The sequence below is a fragment of the Astatotilapia calliptera genome, chromosome 11 (genome assembly GCF_964374335.1).
Source record: "Astatotilapia calliptera chromosome 11, fAstCal68.1, whole genome shotgun sequence".
NCBI lineage: Eukaryota > Metazoa > Chordata > Actinopteri > Cichliformes > Cichlidae > Astatotilapia > Astatotilapia calliptera.
The window spans coordinates 7766906-7785573 of NC_137432.1; the positions used below are offsets into that span (position 1 = coordinate 7766906).

Here is an 18668-nt window from a genome sequence, read left to right on the forward strand (position 1 = left end):
ATGTTAGCCTTTTCTGCAGCTATGGGGCATATATGGTATTACTCTTGGCTGGAAGCAGTGCTTAAACAATGGAAAAAACACAAACTTTGTCCTAAACCTCTCATGTTTAACTGTTTTCCACTTTTTCTTTGGTCATTTTAGCCTTTTTAGCCAGGGTGAAGGGAGTATCTGCCATCAAACAAGAGGACAGCCGCATGTAGCTATGATGATGTTTGATAGTTCATCTTACCTGCATTAATGTAATAACGTGGTTAGCCTACTCAACGTAAATTAGCTACTCACGCAGAGAAGAACGGCTGCTGCCACCATCATCTGTCATCATTTCTGCTACACTGGCAGGGCTAGGGGCCAGGACTCTCCTCTTCGTGTTTTTGGGGGATGTTGCATAACAGGCAACCCACCCGCAGTAGAGGTGCTCGGTGTGAGGTCTCGCAGCAAGCTATCAAATACAGCGCATTTCTGGGCTTTTAAAAAAAACCCGCTATGCGTCGCCAGGTGTTTCATCGGATTTGAGGTGTTACCTCCTTTGACAGTATCACAGTATCAGCTTAAAGCACTTGTTGCAGGCTGCTGAGTTTGCGTCTTTTGCTGTGAAGTACAGCCAGACTTTTGACCGCTTCGCCTTGGACATTTTTAATCTGTAGCTCTGCTCTAACAGAACGTACGTACCTGGCCCCGCCTACTATCCTCGGAAACGTAAAATGATTGGCTAGAATCTAAAGTGTATCACAGCTCAGGAAAAAAAAGCACCGAAATAAAGCACCGAAATGTGCGCTGCTTTTCGGTCTGGTTACTACCGTTTATGTCATAACCGGTGCCATCATGGCACCGGACACCGGTACCCATCCCTAGTCTCAAGTGTCGTCCGAGCTTTCATGAAGGCTGGAATAATCACTGAACAGCTAAGTAACAGCAACAAGACTGATTCAGATAATGATGAGAGGGATCCGGGCATGCTTGATGCTGAAATTGCCCAGCTGTTTAACTCAGACACTGAAGGTGAAGAGGTTGATGGATTTGTGGAAGTTGAATGAACTGAAAACGTAAGTGTATTGTTCAATATTTGATTTTTTACAGCTTAACAATGTTAATAGTTACTGTGAATGAGTTGTTTAAAGTTTAACTCATCTGATTGTTTTATTTTGCTGAATGCATTTTAAACGCCTTTTAATCCAGCGTGAGAAGGATCCAGGCATGCTTGATGCCGAAATTGCGCAGCTGTTTACCGTAACCGTGAAGAATTTGATGGAATTGTGGAAGTTGAATGTACTGGAAAGAGTTACTGTGAATGAGCTTAATAAAGGTCGAGTTATCTGACTGTTTTGTTTGTCTTAATGCACCTTATAATATGGTGCACATACAGTTGTATGGTGCACAACTGTATGTATGAAAACAGACCCAGTCTTCAACAGTGCGCCTTATAATCCAGTGCGCGTTATAGTGCGGAAAATACAGTAAACTGACACACAGAGAAACGCTTTAACTGCTGACCACAGTTTGGGGCCAAGAAGCCGACATAGGTGTTTGATTTTGTGAGTGTCTTACCCAGGGTCTTGAGATGAGACTGCTGGGCAAGTCTAGCTACATCATCAGTCCTCTCATCACACACATGCACACACAGCTATCTGCTCAGCAGCGATAAGCCCAGTCATTCACTCCTTGGCTGATTTAGATGCGGTGGTAGCTTTGTGACAGACACCAAGGTCAGGATAAAGCACCTGCCGTACATTTTCCTTTTCATGGGTGAATGAAAGTTATTAGCCTTTGTCATCCAGTGCACTTCACACTGTACCCTCATTTCTTTCTGCTTTCATTTCTGCTCACAATACAGTGCACCTACATGTAGCAGTAGTAGTATGGGAGTTTGTTGTTTGCAACATATTTTAGAGTCACAGCATATGTAACTGTTTTAACAGTCTTTCATTGGTCTTACAATGGTAGAAAGCAGGGTTGCAGCCAGCTGATGTTTAAGCTGCTACAGTAGAACTGTGTTGCTATAATGCTAATTCCATGTGTGTGACAGAATAGCAAATCTTGATATTCTGTGCAGGTAGGAGACGTGGTGAAGTCGATCTGTGCCTGAGTGTGAAAAGAATGTTATGTGCACATATGTGACAGCAAATATGATTTAACTTTGTAAATAAATCGAAACCATATTTAAAAGCACTGAATGGTTTAGCCTACCTTTTATTAATAGACAGAAATGTTTGAATATCGGCTAAGGAGGTAAAATGGTTATAATTCCTAACATTTGTCTGGTTCTGTAATAACTTTCTAAACTCTTTAAAATTTTCATGCTCTTTCAGGTGTAAAAGGAACAGTAGGCTAATTTACAGTTATCCCTTTTGTCTTTAAATAAATTCTGGTGGGAGGTCGTCTTTTACCTCATTGGCTACTGGGCTTTTTATACATTAGTTGAAACACCGGGAAGTTTTACTTAATCTCCAGCATGAAGCAAAGCAATATACTTAGCATAACATATATGTTTGTCATACCAAGTTGAGAGAAATAAAACAAATCTTCATCCAGTCCCATTTCTTTCTAACTGATGTGTCACTGCAGCCCTAGACTTCCTCTTAAAAAAAAAACAAAACAAAAAAAACACAGCCAGTTCTGCCTGCCACATCAAGATTTCCTGTTTTCTGTCCCAACTCACAGCTAGAGGAGTCAGACTTGAGGAACAGGGAGAAGATAAAAAGGATGAAATTGTGGAGAGAATGAACTGCTTATGTTTGAGAGCAGCAAGATGTTGGTGCTGGTAGTGCCAGTGGTTTGGTTGCAGCTGTGCAGCTGTTGTGCATAGTACTGAGTGCTGCTTTTGATGTTGGGGTGTAGTGATGGTGGTAGAGATTTGTGTACTATAGTTTCAGCTCTTATGAAGTATGCACATGGATACAGTGGGTGAGAAAACATACTTAGCAGCCCTCTTTACTGTTTAAATTCTTACTACACAACTACTGTGTGGGGGTAGTTTTAGGGGTATGTGTATATCCCCTGGCAATACTCTGCATGTGTTTCCATTCCTCTGCATAGTTCATCGCCAAGGTGTAACCAAAGACACAGATAAACAAATACACATTCAGGGATCGACACACAGCAAGCAAATTGTAGCTCCGTAGCAACACTCTCTGAAAATAACAGACATCCTTTATCTATCTTTGTCATCAACACTCCCAGAAACACATGGCATAACACACGCAGAATCAGTATGGATAACTGGTGTTCTGCTGTTTTGAACTGCGATACAAAACTATCGGGTAAAAAAATTGCACCTATGCAATTTATAATGGTTGCCCTTTTCTTGCTTGTCTTACAGTTTTGATGACGTTTGGCCCTACTACTCAAAACATATGACATGCATTTTCTCTCCTTGAACATTTTTCCAGCTTCTCCCTGGATAAATCTCTCAAAATAGACACTTTTTTTCCTAGCAATTTAAGATGTTAATTATAAATCAGGACATTTATTTCTCCACAAGCTGTACGAATGCACAGTTTAATGGAGAGCCTCTTTTGAACAGTTGAACAGAGGGCTTATATTGTTAGCTATTGAAAAAGGAAAGTGCTTGCATAATTACAGTTGATTACAGCTGTGTGTAGCATTACAAATGAGGAAACATGCTTTCACTTACATCTGTTATTCAACAACTAGAAACCATACTGCTTCTTTTTTAAAAATTTTTATTCTTTAGTACATTTATCGAGGCAACGTCAAGCAAGTGCACGTTGTATCAAAACCCAACTCCCAAAAAGCTCATTTTGGTTGCAGCTTCTTTTGCCTTAGCATCTCTTTACATAATGTCTCTCAGTCACCCTCTCTTTTGGCTGTGTTTCACTCACACCTTCTAAACATGCCAAATTCTTAAGGCCTATTATACTTGCCATTCTCGCCCTCGTAAACTGCACTATGTGCCAAAAGTGATGTCACAGCCACTGGCCAAGCCACACTCTGGTTGCTGCAGCTAATTTGGAAACATGACTTGTGATTGTGTCAGTTTTTCCCCCCCATTTTAATGCTACATCACTGGAAAAATTCAATGATTCCTAGATACAAAGTTTTAAATAAGTGGACTTTCTGAAGAAAACTGAAAAATACTTGAGATGTCTGTGCTGCTTTTATTCCTGATGTGGAGGTTTTGTCTGAGTGGTAACACCCACTGTTTTGGATAATACTGCTTTCAGATACCCATGCCCTTGTATAAATGGTTATGGGTTATGGTGATCACTGTTGTCACTGTGAGTGACATGACTACTGTAGTGACCATAATGGGTCCTTTAAGTCGACAAAACATCTATTAGATTAGGTCAGAAGCCATCTAAATGACTAAAAGCATAAACGCACTCAGAGGTCACATGAGTCATTACTTTTTATAATGAGAGAACCATCTTTGTGTTGGCTAAGGTGACCCTTTGTATTTCAACAATTATGAGAGTAACATATTGCTTAGACTATGCTATGAAAAACACTTTAGCAGCTGTTATACTGAATAAGCAAAATGTCAACAGGTAGCAGCTGGACAGGAATACTACAGCTCAAAAGAGCAGATTTTAGAGGAAGTTAAATGATATTAAAAATATTTTCAATTCTTAGAATTTGAACTTACATCCAGCAAGACTGTTTATCCTTTGACTCTTTATCTTTTCTAAACTGTAGTATACTGTGTTGTTTTTGCTTTCTCTAGGTTCTGTTGCATCGGTTTCACACCAGTTGGCCCCCACCCCTCCGCCAAAATCCGGCTATTAGATGTGACCACGAGGTTGATCAGGAGAAGCCATCATGTCTTAAACACAGAAGGGCCCTCTGGAGCCCTATCGCCCCACCATGGCCCGCCATCCCCCTCCCCCTCTCCCTCCCTCGTGCACCACCTTACCCCCTCTCCAAGCCCCATCCAAATCCCAGACCTTTCTGCCCATGTGAGAGACAGGCTACCCAACCCTGGCTCCCCACTGGCGCATCCCTCCCCTCCCACCGGAGAGATGAGCTTGCAAAAGCACCAGCAGCTGGGGCGAGGAAGTGGTGGGGTAATGGGTTCTGATCGGGACCTGCAGTCCACTGCTTCCTCCATCTCTCTGCCCTCTGTGAAGAAGGCCCCCAAAAAGAGGCGTCTCTCCCTAGCCTCGCTTTTTAGGCGACGAGGACGAGAGTCTAAATCAGGCCGCCAAAGGTCCCGAGACCTGCAGCACTCTGGACCCGGAGGGCTAGGAGGGGTGGATGGCATCGCCAGTATTGAGAGTATCCACTCTGAGATGTGTAATGATAAGAACTCTGCCTTCTTTGCTGTGGCTGGGACCGGAGCTGCCTCGTCTGCTGCTGCTGCTGCTGCCTCCACCTCATCTGCCTCGGGGCCTTGTTCCTCTACCTCCTCATCCTCCAAGGTAGGGGGTGGGGTTGGGGCAGAGCTACTGGAGTGCCCGCTGTGCCTTTTGCGTCACTCCAGGGAGAGCTTCCCTGACATCATGACCTGTCACCACCGCTCCTGCATTGATTGCCTGCGCCAGTACCTACGCATTGAAATCTCAGAGTCCCGTGTCAACATTAGCTGCCCTGAGTGTTCAGAGCGCTTCAACCCACACGACATCCGTATGATCCTGGGAGACCACGCACTGATGGAGAAATATGAGGAATTCATGCTGAGGAGGTGGCTGGTAGCTGATCCAGACTGCCGCTGGTGTCCTGCACCAGACTGTGGGTAAGTAGTTAATTAAAATACTTGGGATTTAGTGGACCATGGAAATTTAAAGTTTGTTACCACCTCAATGAAGGCAAACAAATGTCCAGTGTGTGTGTGTGTGTGTGTTCGTGTGTTCCCAAGTCGGCTGCTGAGTGTGAGACTTGTTTCTAATTGGAAATTACTTAAATTTATCAACAAGCTAGTTGTGCAGTTTCAGCTGAGTCTCAGTTCGCTGCTTGCTCATGGGGGTACCTAAATGGTAAATAGTTCTACTTTTTAAAAAATAAAAAAGTTATCCAAATCCAAAAATTGAGAACTTAATAATGATCAAATAAATAAATATTGGAATAGTTGGAATATTAACTTCTTTTCATAGTGTCTCAAATTGCTCACCTTGAGATTGAGAAAGCTTATCTTGGGTCCCGCCTTAAGCATAGTTGCTTGAAGTCACAGAATGTCGTTCACTTTCTGTGGTCTCTGGTCATCAAGTCACTTCCTGTGTGGATACTGCTTGAAGTACATGTGAAACACCACATATACTGACTGACACGGCGGAGAGACACAACTCCAAAACCTCGAGCGGTGGAAGTGAGTGAAAGAAAAGCGACATAGCGCGTTTGACCTCGGCTGTTGTAAGAATGAACTCATATCAAGTGGTACGGCGCATTAAGCTATGGTGTTTCTGTCTCACTGTCAACTGACGGGAATGATGAATTTCTCAACCTGACATCTTCGTGGAGGACAAAAACAATCACACAGGCCCAGGATCCTCCAGCAGCCACTGTGCCCAGGCTCCTCTAGCAAGGCACCAACAAGTAAATCGACAGACTTCAACGGGCCATCACAAGGTAATACCAATCTCATCATTTTCAAAATGCCGCCTAAAAAAGCAAACCCAGGAGTTGAAGAGGAGTTGGAAGAGATTAGGAAATCGCTTAATTTCATGTCTGATGAACTGAGTAAAGTGGCTAAACAACAAGGTATGCTACATGACCTAATGGATGAAATAAAACAACTAAAAAACCTCATAAAGGACAAGGACAAGAAAATAGACGACTTGGAACGGCAAATCGAGGACCTTGAACAATACACAAGAATGGATGATTTAGTCATAAGTGGACTGGAGACGCAACACCGAACCTACGCCAGAGTAACAGCTGGCGGAGGTAAAGATGGTGAAGATGCTCCGGTAGAGGAGCTGCAAACGCTTGAACAGCAAGTGATAAAAATTCCTTCAAACGAAGAATGTAAGTATTCAGAGCCATCATATTGTAGCATGCCACACACTCCCCAGTAAAGACAGTAAAACAAAGGCAGCAATTATTCTTCGGCTTGTGAGTCGCAAAACAAAGATTGAGTTACTGAAACAGGGTAAGAAGCTAAAACGGACCGGTGTATATTTAAATGAACATTTAACGAAAAAGACTGCTGAAATTGCAAGATAGGCACGCAGCCTGACAAAACAAAATAAGATACAAGCAACATGGACGAGGAACAGCAAAGTAATGATAAGACTAAATGGCAATCCCGAAGAAGCGAAAGTTGTGATGATAAGAGAACTCAAAGACTTAGAGCAATATAAATAATCAGGAATCTGCTATGGAAACTATTGGAAAAGTGACGATTGGATAATGAGCAATGGGTATGGAAAGTGTTTCTGGCCTTATGGCTCAAAAAACAATGGAAAAAACAACAACAAAAACAAAAAACACATAAATGACAAGTTTGGACACAGATTATAGGTTTCCATTCAGAGATATTGAAGAGGAAGAATTTGAGTATGAAAAGGACTGTCAAGGTGGTTATTTTGCCACACACACTGAGAAATCGAACTTCAAAACGTTTAATTATGCTGAACACAACATGCATGACCCTGAAAGTAACATTGACCCAGATAACCACTTCTACAATAACAACAATAGTACTTGTGAGTACTATACAGATGACCAATTCAATATGAATATTAAAATGGCAAATGCATTGTCGGTCATACATTTCAATAGTAGAAGCCTGTATAAAATATTTCTAAAATTACAGAATGTTTAAGTAAGTTAAAAAAAGTTTAATATAATTGCAATATCAGAAACATGGCTCAATAATGAGAAAGTTAGTGAAATGGGACTGGAAGGATACGAATTATTTACAATGAACAGGGTGAATAAAAAAGGAGGTGGTGTTGCTTTATATGTAGATAAAGTTTTGAAATGTAGTCTGATTGAATGTATGTCAAGCACCATAGATAACGTATTGGAATGTGTTACTATTGAAATCCATGTTGAAAAAGCTAGTAATATAATTATAAGTTGCATCTATAGGACACCAGGATCATTGAGACATTCAATGAAAAACTTGCTATGTTTAGCAACCTAAATGATAAAAAAGTGCAAATAATTTGTGGTGATTTTAATATAGATTTGCTAAACCCAAATGGACATCAGAAAACAACAGATTTCATCAATACAATGTATAGTAACTCCCTTTTCCCTGTAATTATAAAACCAAGTAGAATAACAATTGATACAGCTACATTGATAGATTATATATTCACAAATAAAATTGACCATGAAATAGTAGGTGGACTTCTTATAACTGATATAAGCGATCATCTTCCTGTTTTTGCAATTTTCTAAAATTATTTTGGGATTAAAACTAAACAAAAGAATCAAACATTTGATATGATACGACATAGAACAACAAGAGCCATTACTGCCCTCCAGGTGGACTTAAAGGAACACAATAGGAATGAGGTTTTTGCAAATGAAGATTCAAATAGTGCATATGATGCATCCCTATCAACTGTAATTTCACTATATGAAAAACATTGTCCTTTAATGAAAATCACTAGAAAGCATCACAGATCAAATAAGCCATGGATCACAAAGGGGATAGAAGATGCATGTAAAAAGAAAAATAATCTATATAAGAGAGTCATAAAACCGAGGACAAAAGATGCTGAAATAAAGTACAAGTTATATGAAAATAGATTAGTAAATATTATAAGAACAAGTAAGAAAGAATATTACCACAAATTATTGGAGCAAAGTAGAAGTAACACACAAGAAACATGGAAGATATTAAATAGTATAATCAAAAAGGGCTCAAAAAATAAGAATTATCCAGACTATTTCAAAAAAGATAAAGATATTGTGCTTGATAAAACGAAAGACATTGCAAATGAATTTAATGATTTCTTTGTAAATGTTGGCTTTAATTTAGCAAAAGAAATTCCAGAGTCAAGAAATAATAATGACTTAAATAAACATATTACTCAGAATGTGTCCTCCATGTTTATTGGTGCTGTAACTCATAGAGAAATAATTAACATTGTGAAGGCATTTAAAAATAAAAAGTCCACTGACTGTTTTGGTATTGACATGATATTAGTTAAAAGTATTATAGAATATATATAGTGCAACCTTTCGCATACATTTGTAATCTGTCCTTTCGAACTGGTGTGTTTCCCTCACAAATGAAAATAGCAAAAGTTATTCCAATCCATAAAAACGGAGAGAGATGTCAGTTTACCAATTACAGGCCAATATCACTACTCCCACAGTTCTCAAAAATTTTAGAAAAGTTTTTTGTTAATAGACTTGATAAATATATTGAGAAGCATAATCTCCTAAGCGATAACCAATATGGCTTTAGAGTGAAAAGGTCCACTTCGATGGCAGTGATGGAACTTGTAGAAGGGATATCTAATGATATAGATAATAAGGAATATACTGTGGGTGTATTTATAGACTTAAAAAAGGCGTTTGATACAATTGATCATTCTATATTAATGAATAAACTAGAGAGATATGGCATAAGAGGGATAGCATACAAGTGGATGAAAAGTTACCTGGATGACAGATATCAATATGTCGAAATCAATAATGTAAAATCTAAGCAGTTGAAGGTAACTTGTGGTGTTCCTCAGGGCTCTGCGCTGGGCCCTAAATTATTAATATTATATATAAATGACATATGTAATGTTTCCAAACTGTTAAAATGTGTATTGTTTGCTGATGACACCACTCTGTACTGCTCAGGTAAAAACCTAGAACAGCTTATGACTACAGCGGAAAAGGAGTTAAATATATTAAAAAACTGGTTTGATGTAAATAAGTTATCGTTAAATATAAAGAAAACAAAATTGATTATTTTTGGCACTAGACAAATGAAAAATGTATCTAAAATCAGGGTTAATGGAATTGAAATTGAAAGAGTGTACGAAAATAAATTTCTTGGAGTGATGATTGATGATAAGCTGAGTTGGAAGTCTCATATAAACCATGTGAAAACAAAAATGTCAAAAACCATTGCTATTCTCTATAAAACAAAGCATGTCCTGAACAAAAAAATCATTAAACACACTTTATTGTACTCTGTTGCTTCCATATATGACTTATTGTCTGGAGATATGGGGTAATGCATATAAAACAAACACTCTTCCTATTTTCAAATTACAAAAAAGAGCTATAAGAATTATAAACCAATCAAACTATATAGAACCAACTAACATTTTGTTTATTAATCTGAATACCCTGAAATTTTATGATTTAGTTGAATATAAAATGGCACAGATAATGTATAAAGCACAAAATAACTTGCTTTGCCCCAGTACTCAGAAGCTGTTCAAAGTCAGAGAGAGTCAATATGACTTAAGGGGAACAGATTTCTTTAAAAAAACAAAACAAGATAAGGACAAATATAAAGCAGAGATGTGTTTCTGTTAGAGGAGTTAACCTGTGGAATAGTTATGACAGTGATTTAAAAAGGTGTGGTTCATTTTCCTTGTTTAAAAACATGTTTAAAAATAGAGTATTAGAAAAATATATAAATCAAGAATGAAAAGAGCAAAAATAATAATACTGAAACTCTTGATTGTTTTGCTTTGATGTAGTTACTTATCTAAGGTGGAAAGTTTTTTTTTTGTTTTTTTTTTTTTTTTGATTGTTTGAGGTGACTTTTGTTGTGATTTGGCGCTATATAAATAAAATTGAATTGAATTGAAGTTTGTCTGTTTTTGCTTTGTTTTATTCTTTGCTTCGAGCCCTGTGTACAGGAGCTGCATGCAAAAAGATGTTTTGTTAAAAGGGTTGGCGTAATAAGCAAATGCTTCAGCCAATACCTTTTAATTAGACTTGTCTCATGCTTTCTTGCTTTGTGGTAGATCTTTGTTCTGTATTCATTGAGATATTTGAATGCTAATAAATCAAATCAAATCAATCAATCAAATCATACTAAGGGTAATTTACACTGTCATAGATTTAACACTGTCTGTGAAGCTGGATTTATGAAGAAAAGCATTTAAAGTTTTTAGACCACGTCTAGCGCCATTTTCTCAGTACAGAACTGGTAACTCGGTTGAAAACAAGGAAGCTAAAACTAAAAAGCAGTACAAGGGGATCACTTTTGTCGTGTTAAAAAACAAGTTCATGCTGTGTTGCTTAAGCAGTAAGTAGTTAATCGTTATTCGGCTAGCTGAAGAGAAACGGAAAAATCCACCTATTAGCTCTAATGCTAGGGTTTGTAGAGGACTCTATGAATGAGGTCAGTATTGAGGAAAGCCTGTTAGAGTCAAGTACACCAGTGGTTGACCAGACCAGCATTGAGCACTGCAGTTATCTGGCAAAGCAAGATGTCAGTGCATTAAATTAGTCTTTGTTTTTCCAAGCACATTCAAACAGTTTGCAACATAACTATTACATGTGCATCACACCACAAACATAACAAAGCTTTCTTACTGAAGCACAATCGGGAATCCTGACCTCCATCAGTATATTCATATGGGAATAGATTAAAAAATTAAAATAAAACACTTGGGCCTCGGAGGAAGAGATGCTATACTTTTTGGAGCCCTAATTTTCTTGTTTAGAAATTCTTATCTCATATTATCTCACAGAGTGGATTGCTACTACTACCAGAAGTGAGGAAAATGTAGGTGAAGGAGAGTGTAACATAGCAGGATTTGTTTTCATGTTATAAATCCAGCTTCACAGACAGGGGTAAATCTGTGGCAGTTTCTGAGTATAAATTAGACTTTTAGAATTAGAATTAATACATGTTTCATGTTTACTTTTAGGACTGGCTTTACAGCAGGTGAAGACTGATCGGGTAACTCTAGATTAATATAAAAAAAACACTTAAATGAAAGGTGTCCAAGAAAATTGAAAAATTGGGCCAAAAAAGCTAAGTCCGATTTTGTATATTATTGTGTCAGCTTAATCTTAATCGATCCTTTTCAAGTGTACAGAAGCATTGAAGTTTTTGATTGTTCAAATACATATATCTAGCAATGAAAGAATTAAATAAAATTAACTTCGAGGAAATAAGTATTGTTGCATAAATGGAGAGATTTTAATAAAACTGTAATAATAATACTGTGGTCCTCTCTGGCAGGAAATCATTTTCATCAAGAGGATATTCTGTTCATTAAGAGGTCATGGTGGAAACTGATCATTGACTTGACTCATTTTGTATTTAATACTCCATTCATTTTGATTTGCTATGGTCAGTCATTATTAACCCCCCCGTCTTTCTGTCTGAACGTATTTACTTCAGCTCTATCTCTGTGACTCGCTCCTTGTCCCTTCTCCAGTAATCCAGTGGTGCTGGACTGTTTTTCCTGTTTAATCCTCTCTTCCTGAGTGACTGCTCATTGGCCTGCTTCCACCCAGCCCCCCCCCCCCAACTGTCACTGCGTTGTCACTTTGTAGAGGCCCTGCAGGGTCAGTGACTCTCACTCACTGACATATCAAATCAACAGCTCATTAATATGGTTCTGAGTGGACATCTATCTACAATTTCTTAACTGCAGACAGTTCAGAAATCCATATTTGACATTTATGGAAAAATGACTGAAATGTTAATTTCCTCGCAACGCCAAATATGTGACGTGGAATTTTGAAATGCAGTTCATTTTTTCCCTTTTTTGTATATTAAGAAGCAACGCAACAGAAGTTGTTTTAACTACTCACCTATTTAGGAAAATCATTTTCCATAAGCAGGTTTCTCTCTGTCATGGTGAAAGACTCTTGCTCTCTCTCAGCCATTTCCTTTTCTTCCAGGAATTGTTTGCGGTCTGGAAAAAAAAAAAAAAGAATTCATCCCTTCAGACTTTCTTAAAGTACTGTTTGTACTTTGTTCTGAATCCCTAGTAACCTTCAAAGCTTGGTATGTGTGTTTTCTTCCCTTGGATGTCCTGTTTTGTAAACTTGGCCATAATACCAGTTTCAATGTAGGAGTTAAAGGTGGCATGACGTGTTTGTTTTTGTTTTGTTCTTTTTTTTTTTTTTATTGTTTTTTCCATTCACCTCAGCTAAGCAAGTAGACTTTAATCTTGGAGTAATTTTCCTGCTTAGAAATATGTGCAGCTGGACATGTGATACCGTATAGCTTTTGCCATATAGATATCCCTTTTACATTAGTGTGTGATTTATTTGCTATTGCTGGTGTTTTACTGTCATCAGCTGTGTCTTCAGCTAATGTCTCTTTTTTTGTCAGTCATTAGAACAAAGTTTATTCTTTCTTTTCCTTTCAGAACAGAAGACCAATGGGCAGGAAATTATAAATCAAATCAGAATGACATTTATCAGGAGCTGCAACCTTTATGCAGATTACTTTACAGCTTATAGTGGCCATCTGGTTGCCTTGCTATTAATTCTGTAGTGTAGTGTGTGATCACTAAAGGTGTTTTATTGTCGTTAGCCACTTATTCATTTTTTTTCCATGTTTGTAGAAAAGAAATGTTTCATTCTTGTAGGCTTAGATATTTATGGGGCTTGGATATTTTCCCCCTCATTTTGGTTCAGAGGAATCTCCAGTTTCCATCTATTTTCATGTTCCCCTTTTCCTGCTGCTTTTCTATGCTCTGGCCCTTTCCCCTCCTGCAGGTTAGAGGTTATGGACACTGCTTCTGCATTTTCAGAAGAAGTGGAGATGTAGATGCTTAACAGATCCATTGATTTTGATAATGTTTAAGTGAATGCAACTTTTCATGTTGTTCCTGTGGCTGATTTAGCAGTCTCAACAATGGTGAGATTAGTTGCATGACAGGGAGTTTGAGGCCATTTGCTGTGCTATCTCTACAGTACTTAGGCTGAATAGTGCTAAGTGCATATCATTTTAAATGAGACATGCATGTCGCTGTGATTCTGTCTGCATTGTAAACACAGTTCTCAACAGAGTACACCGATCCCCAGTAGAGGAAGTCTCCCAGGCTCTCTGTGATTGAAACTTGATCCTTGGGTCAGTCCCAGAGGGTCTGGGAGACTTCTGCTACGCTCGGATATAACCATGTCACACACTCTTGGGTTTCCCCAAGAAATTGGCTAGCTGGTATTTTGCAGCTGTCATCTTTAAGCTTTTTACTTTCTTAGTTTTTACCGTCATCTCTTTGCAAGGGCTCAAGACTGTTGTGTTAAAACATGCATTATTTCACTTCTGCTGTTACTGTGTCTGACATGCATTGTTGGAGAAAAGGTTAGTAAAGAAACCAGATAAGGCAGACAACAGCTATAAAGGTGAGACATCGTATCCAGCTGCCTGTAGTGGGACATCTGTCAGTTCAAGTTATAGTCGTTGATTCACTTTTTGACCTAGACTTAAGTTTTTATTAGATAAACTGCAGTTTTTGGCACCTAGTTTCTTTTTTTTTAGCCCTGGAGGTAACTACATCAGTTAGTCAATAGAAGTGTTTTTCTGTTTTATATCTGGCTGTTTAAAAGTCTATGAGTAAATGAAACATCAATTTAAGAAAATTGGTTAAAATATTTTTATTACAATCTTAGTGGCTTTCCTTGGGAGTGGCAACAACTGTTGTAAGGAAACCAAACAGTCACAGATATTCAAGAGAGTTATTGAAGATGGCTAAAGCATAATTCCTCTCAGAAAAATGTACTTGTGAGACAATGGAGTAGATACAGGAACATACTTTTTTTTTTTTTCTTTTTTTTTTAAGCCATCATAGGACTTCCTGCTGCAGAGTTAGAGTTTAAAAAAAAAAAAAAAAAAAAAAAAATGAACACCATTTCTCTTGACCTTTTCTCTAATGTCAGCTTAATTTTCAGCATCTTCATTTTCATCACTTTAATTTTTGTCTAAAATTCTGGTTAGAAACATTTTGCTGCTTCTGCATGATGCAGTTGTTTTCCTTCATAGTAAAATCCTTCTAGAACCAGAAGCCTCAACATTTGGCATGTATCGACTTTTCATGTGACTTAAATTCAGATTCTTTGCGGGCACCATGGTGTAGTGTTTTGCCTTATGACTTTTTTTGTGCGTCCCCTGGCAGGTATGCAGTTATTGCCTTCGGGTGTGCCAGCTGTCCGAAGCTCACCTGTGGGAGGGAGGGCTGCGGCACAGAGTTCTGTTACCACTGTAAGCAGCTGTGGCATCCCAACCAGACCTGTGACGCAGCGCGCCAGCAAAGAGCCCAGAGCCTCCGCCTCAGAACGGTGCGCTCATCCTCCCTCAACTACAGTCAAGAGAGTGGAGCTGCAGGTGGGCTGACTTAACGATTTTACACAACACGCTTATTAGGAGAAGGGAAAAAAAACAAAAGAAGACAACGCTGATCATCAGTCCTCAATGAGCAATCCCTAACCCATATTTCACTGTTGTAAATCATACTCTGTTGTTACTTCTAGCTGATGACATCAAGCCGTGTCCACGCTGTGCTGCTTACATCATCAAGATGAATGATGGCAGCTGTAACCACATGACGTGCGCTGTCTGTGGCTGCGAGTTCTGTTGGCTCTGCATGAAAGAGATCTCAGACTTGCACTACCTGAGGTAAGCATCTTAACACATACATATACAGTATATACTAATAGACATAAAGTACATGCTGTTGGACCAATGGTTTCACTACAAGTATTTTAAGAATTTAGCAATTTAAAAAAAAAAAAAAAAGATCCTGCTGTGATGAAAATCTGTTGGTCATGTGACACCCTGTAACTACAGCACATAGCTAGTAGTTGTTCCACCGTTTATTTGCTGGTTAACTTTTGTTTCCAGATTGGTACCTGAGATTAGAAGGCTATCCAGCGCTTGCTCTTCCTGTGAACATTTCTCACTGTTTCTGCTCGTCTTTACCTCTCTCAGTCCATCAGGCTGTACTTTCTGGGGAAAGAAGCCGTGGAGCAGAAAGAAGAAGATTCTTTGGCAACTGGGAACACTCGTGGGTGCCCCTGTTGGCATTGCACTCATTGCAGGCATAGCTATCCCTGCCATGATTATTGGTATTCCTGTATATGTGGGAAGGAAGGTAAGGCCTTGCGCACACATACCTACACAGTAGATTGGGATATATTTCAGTTTTCCTGCTCATAGTTTTTACTACACGGATTTTGTTTATTATTGGGATGTGTCTCTATGTAGATTTATAGTATTATAAAGTCATAATTCATTCTTAGTGTTGCATGTACCCTTTAATCCTTTCAGAATGTCCACATGCTTGTTGCATAACTTTATTCATGTCACTGCTGTCAGCAATCAAAGTAAACATGGCGAGTAGCCAGAAACAATCACTGCAACAATCAGTAACCAGCTAGTTCTACTGAGCGGCCAATGTACCCTCAGTCATCTCATTTTCCCAAACTCTGGAGTTGATCCGAGCCAGCAACAGTCATGTGTTACTAACCTGTGTGTCTGTGTATATGTGCACTTGTTTTGTGTTACTCACAAGTCGGGATCTGTTTAGAATAAGAACTTCACATTACAATAAAATGAAACCAGTTGGTCTCCAAAATTCCCCACGAAAGGCTGCCAGCAAGAATCTTGAGCCAACTGACTTTTCTTCTCTGCAAACGTCCAGCGCACATTCAGAAGTGATCACAACATACACGAAACATCTGAACATGAATCACTTACACTCCACAAGCACCAAAGTCAATATAGTTATCTTTGAACCATTGTCCCAGGTGTTTTATAGGGGCTTTTTGCCACTAGCACTACCACATTTGTATTGTTTCTGCAATGAAATGCGGGCAGTGCAAAAGAACAGAATGCAACAAAGAAAATGTCAGCCAACCTAAAGAAACAGCATTCATCAAAGAGTTGTCTCATTTGTGGTTTCTTAAAGAGGAAGTTGATGGTAGTAAAAATTTACACCGAAAGACAGAGAGGCAGACAAGAGTTCTGTCTCCTGCAACAGTAGCTCAGTAAAGTTGTCATAGTATTGCCAGTGCCTCTAAAATAATTTCTGAGGAGCAGGTAAAAGGTAAACAATAAGCATTTTTATTGTAGAAATCTGCTCCACAACAACACTGTTAATCATACTTTTTCAGTGGTGTCTTTGAGGACTCAGCTCATACGTTAAGTGCAAGTTCACTCTCCTCTAAATGTGTCTCTCACATTTGTGCCACTTTTCTCTGTCAGATCCATAACCGCTACGAAGGCAAAGATATTTCCAACCACAAGAGGAACCTGGTGATCGCTGGTGGGGTGACTCTGTCTGTCATCGTGTCTCCAGTAGTGGCTGCAGTCACTGTCGGTCAGTCTGTGCTCTAACCTGCACCCTCCCAACTCTCTAGTTCTCTTCTCACTGGAGATCTTTAATGACATGCTGTGCCTGTGTTTGACTTTGTTGGAATCAGGAATTTCTTATGTTTAATGTTCAAGTTCAGATTATACAAAAGTTTATTTTCACTCATCATTTCTCATTAGCTATTTTGTAAACATGGGAAAAATCAAAGAGGGATGGTCTGTTATGTTTTTTATTTTTATTTTTTTAGTGCTCTGACCTTATTTGACCCTGGTGTGTCTATGTCTCTCGACTCTTTCACCTCTTAGGCATTGGAGTTCCTATCATGCTTGCATATGTCTACGGCGTGGTACCCATCTCTCTGTGCCGTAGTGGTGGGTGTGGTGTCTCCGCTGGGAACGGGAAGGGAGTTCGCATCGAGTTTGATGATGAAAATGACATGAACGTTGGGAGCGGGGCAGCTGCCGCTGGTAAGGTTCGATTTCCAGTCCCGATCTGAACTAGCCCACCACCCAAAACCAAGAGGGTGTGTTATGCCAATCGACATTATTTGTAAATAAGATCTTTTGCTTGCTTCACTCATGGCAAGTACTCTTTCCTTCCACAGTAAACTGTACTTCCTCTGCCTCTTCACTTTTCCAGGCCTACAGTTGCTTTGAAAAGTGTACTTGGCAGTATACGTTTATTTTACATTTTTCCTCTTTTCACACTTCAAAGGTGTGTTTGAGGATTAAAATGCTAGTTTTAGGTAAGGGTTAGGGTTAGACAGTAACTTGTGATGGTTTAAGTTAAAGAGTTAAGTTAAAGAGAGCCATACAAATGTGCCTGACTGCCCCTTCACCCACATACAGAGCCACATCCTCATACTTGGCACTGCACTTATAATACACAAACTAAGACTGAAGAGAATCTTCAGTGAAAACCTGTCAAGATAAGCAAAGAACAGACGGATGAACAAACTGATATGTTTTTTTGTTTGTTTTTTTAAATTCCACGCTGATATATTTTGTTTTGTTTCATGTTCTGTGTAGATACTACATCAGTCGCAGACGCCAGGAACAACCCCAGTATAGGTGAAGGCAGTGTCGGTGGGTTGACAGGCAGCCTGAGTGCAAGCGGCAGCCACATGGACCGTCTGGGGGCCATTAGGGACAACCTGAGTGAGACGGCCTCCACCATGGCCCTGGCTGGAGCCAGCATCACCGGCAGCCTGTCTGGCAGCGCCATGGTCAATTATCTGAACAGGTAAATGTGTGCTGCAATATTTAAATGTGGTTGTGACGTCAGTGTGCTCTCCTGCATTGTCTTATTTTCTCTCTCTCTCTGTTGTCAGGCTGGAGGTGCAGGCTGATGTGCAGAAGGAGCGCTGCAGTCTTAGTGGCGAGTCCGGCACAGTGAGCCTGGGAACAGTCAGCGACAATGCTAGCACCAAAGCAATGGCTGGATCCATTCTTAATGCCTACATGCCTCTTGACAGGTGAGCATCATAGGTTTGGATAAGTCGAGAAAGCATGATCTTCTGTT

General features: G+C 39.3%; 1 protein-coding gene across 1 annotated transcript in view; it reads left to right on the forward strand.

The window, feature by feature from the left end:
• rnf19a (ring finger protein 19A, RBR E3 ubiquitin protein ligase) overlaps positions 1-18668 on the forward strand; it is a 35615-nt gene that overhangs the window by 13874 nt on the left and 3073 nt on the right. Inside the window, exons 2-9 of the mRNA XM_026185730.2 lie at positions 4682-5689; positions 14952-15160; positions 15307-15451; positions 15764-15926; positions 17039-17153; positions 17453-17614; positions 18176-18389; positions 18478-18621. Coding sequence (XP_026041515.2) covers positions 4977-5689; positions 14952-15160; positions 15307-15451; positions 15764-15926; positions 17039-17153; positions 17453-17614; positions 18176-18389; positions 18478-18621 — 1865 coding nt within the window. The 5' untranslated portion in view covers positions 4682-4976. The remainder of the gene's footprint in view (positions 1-4681; positions 5690-14951; positions 15161-15306; positions 15452-15763; positions 15927-17038; positions 17154-17452; positions 17615-18175; positions 18390-18477; positions 18622-18668) is intronic.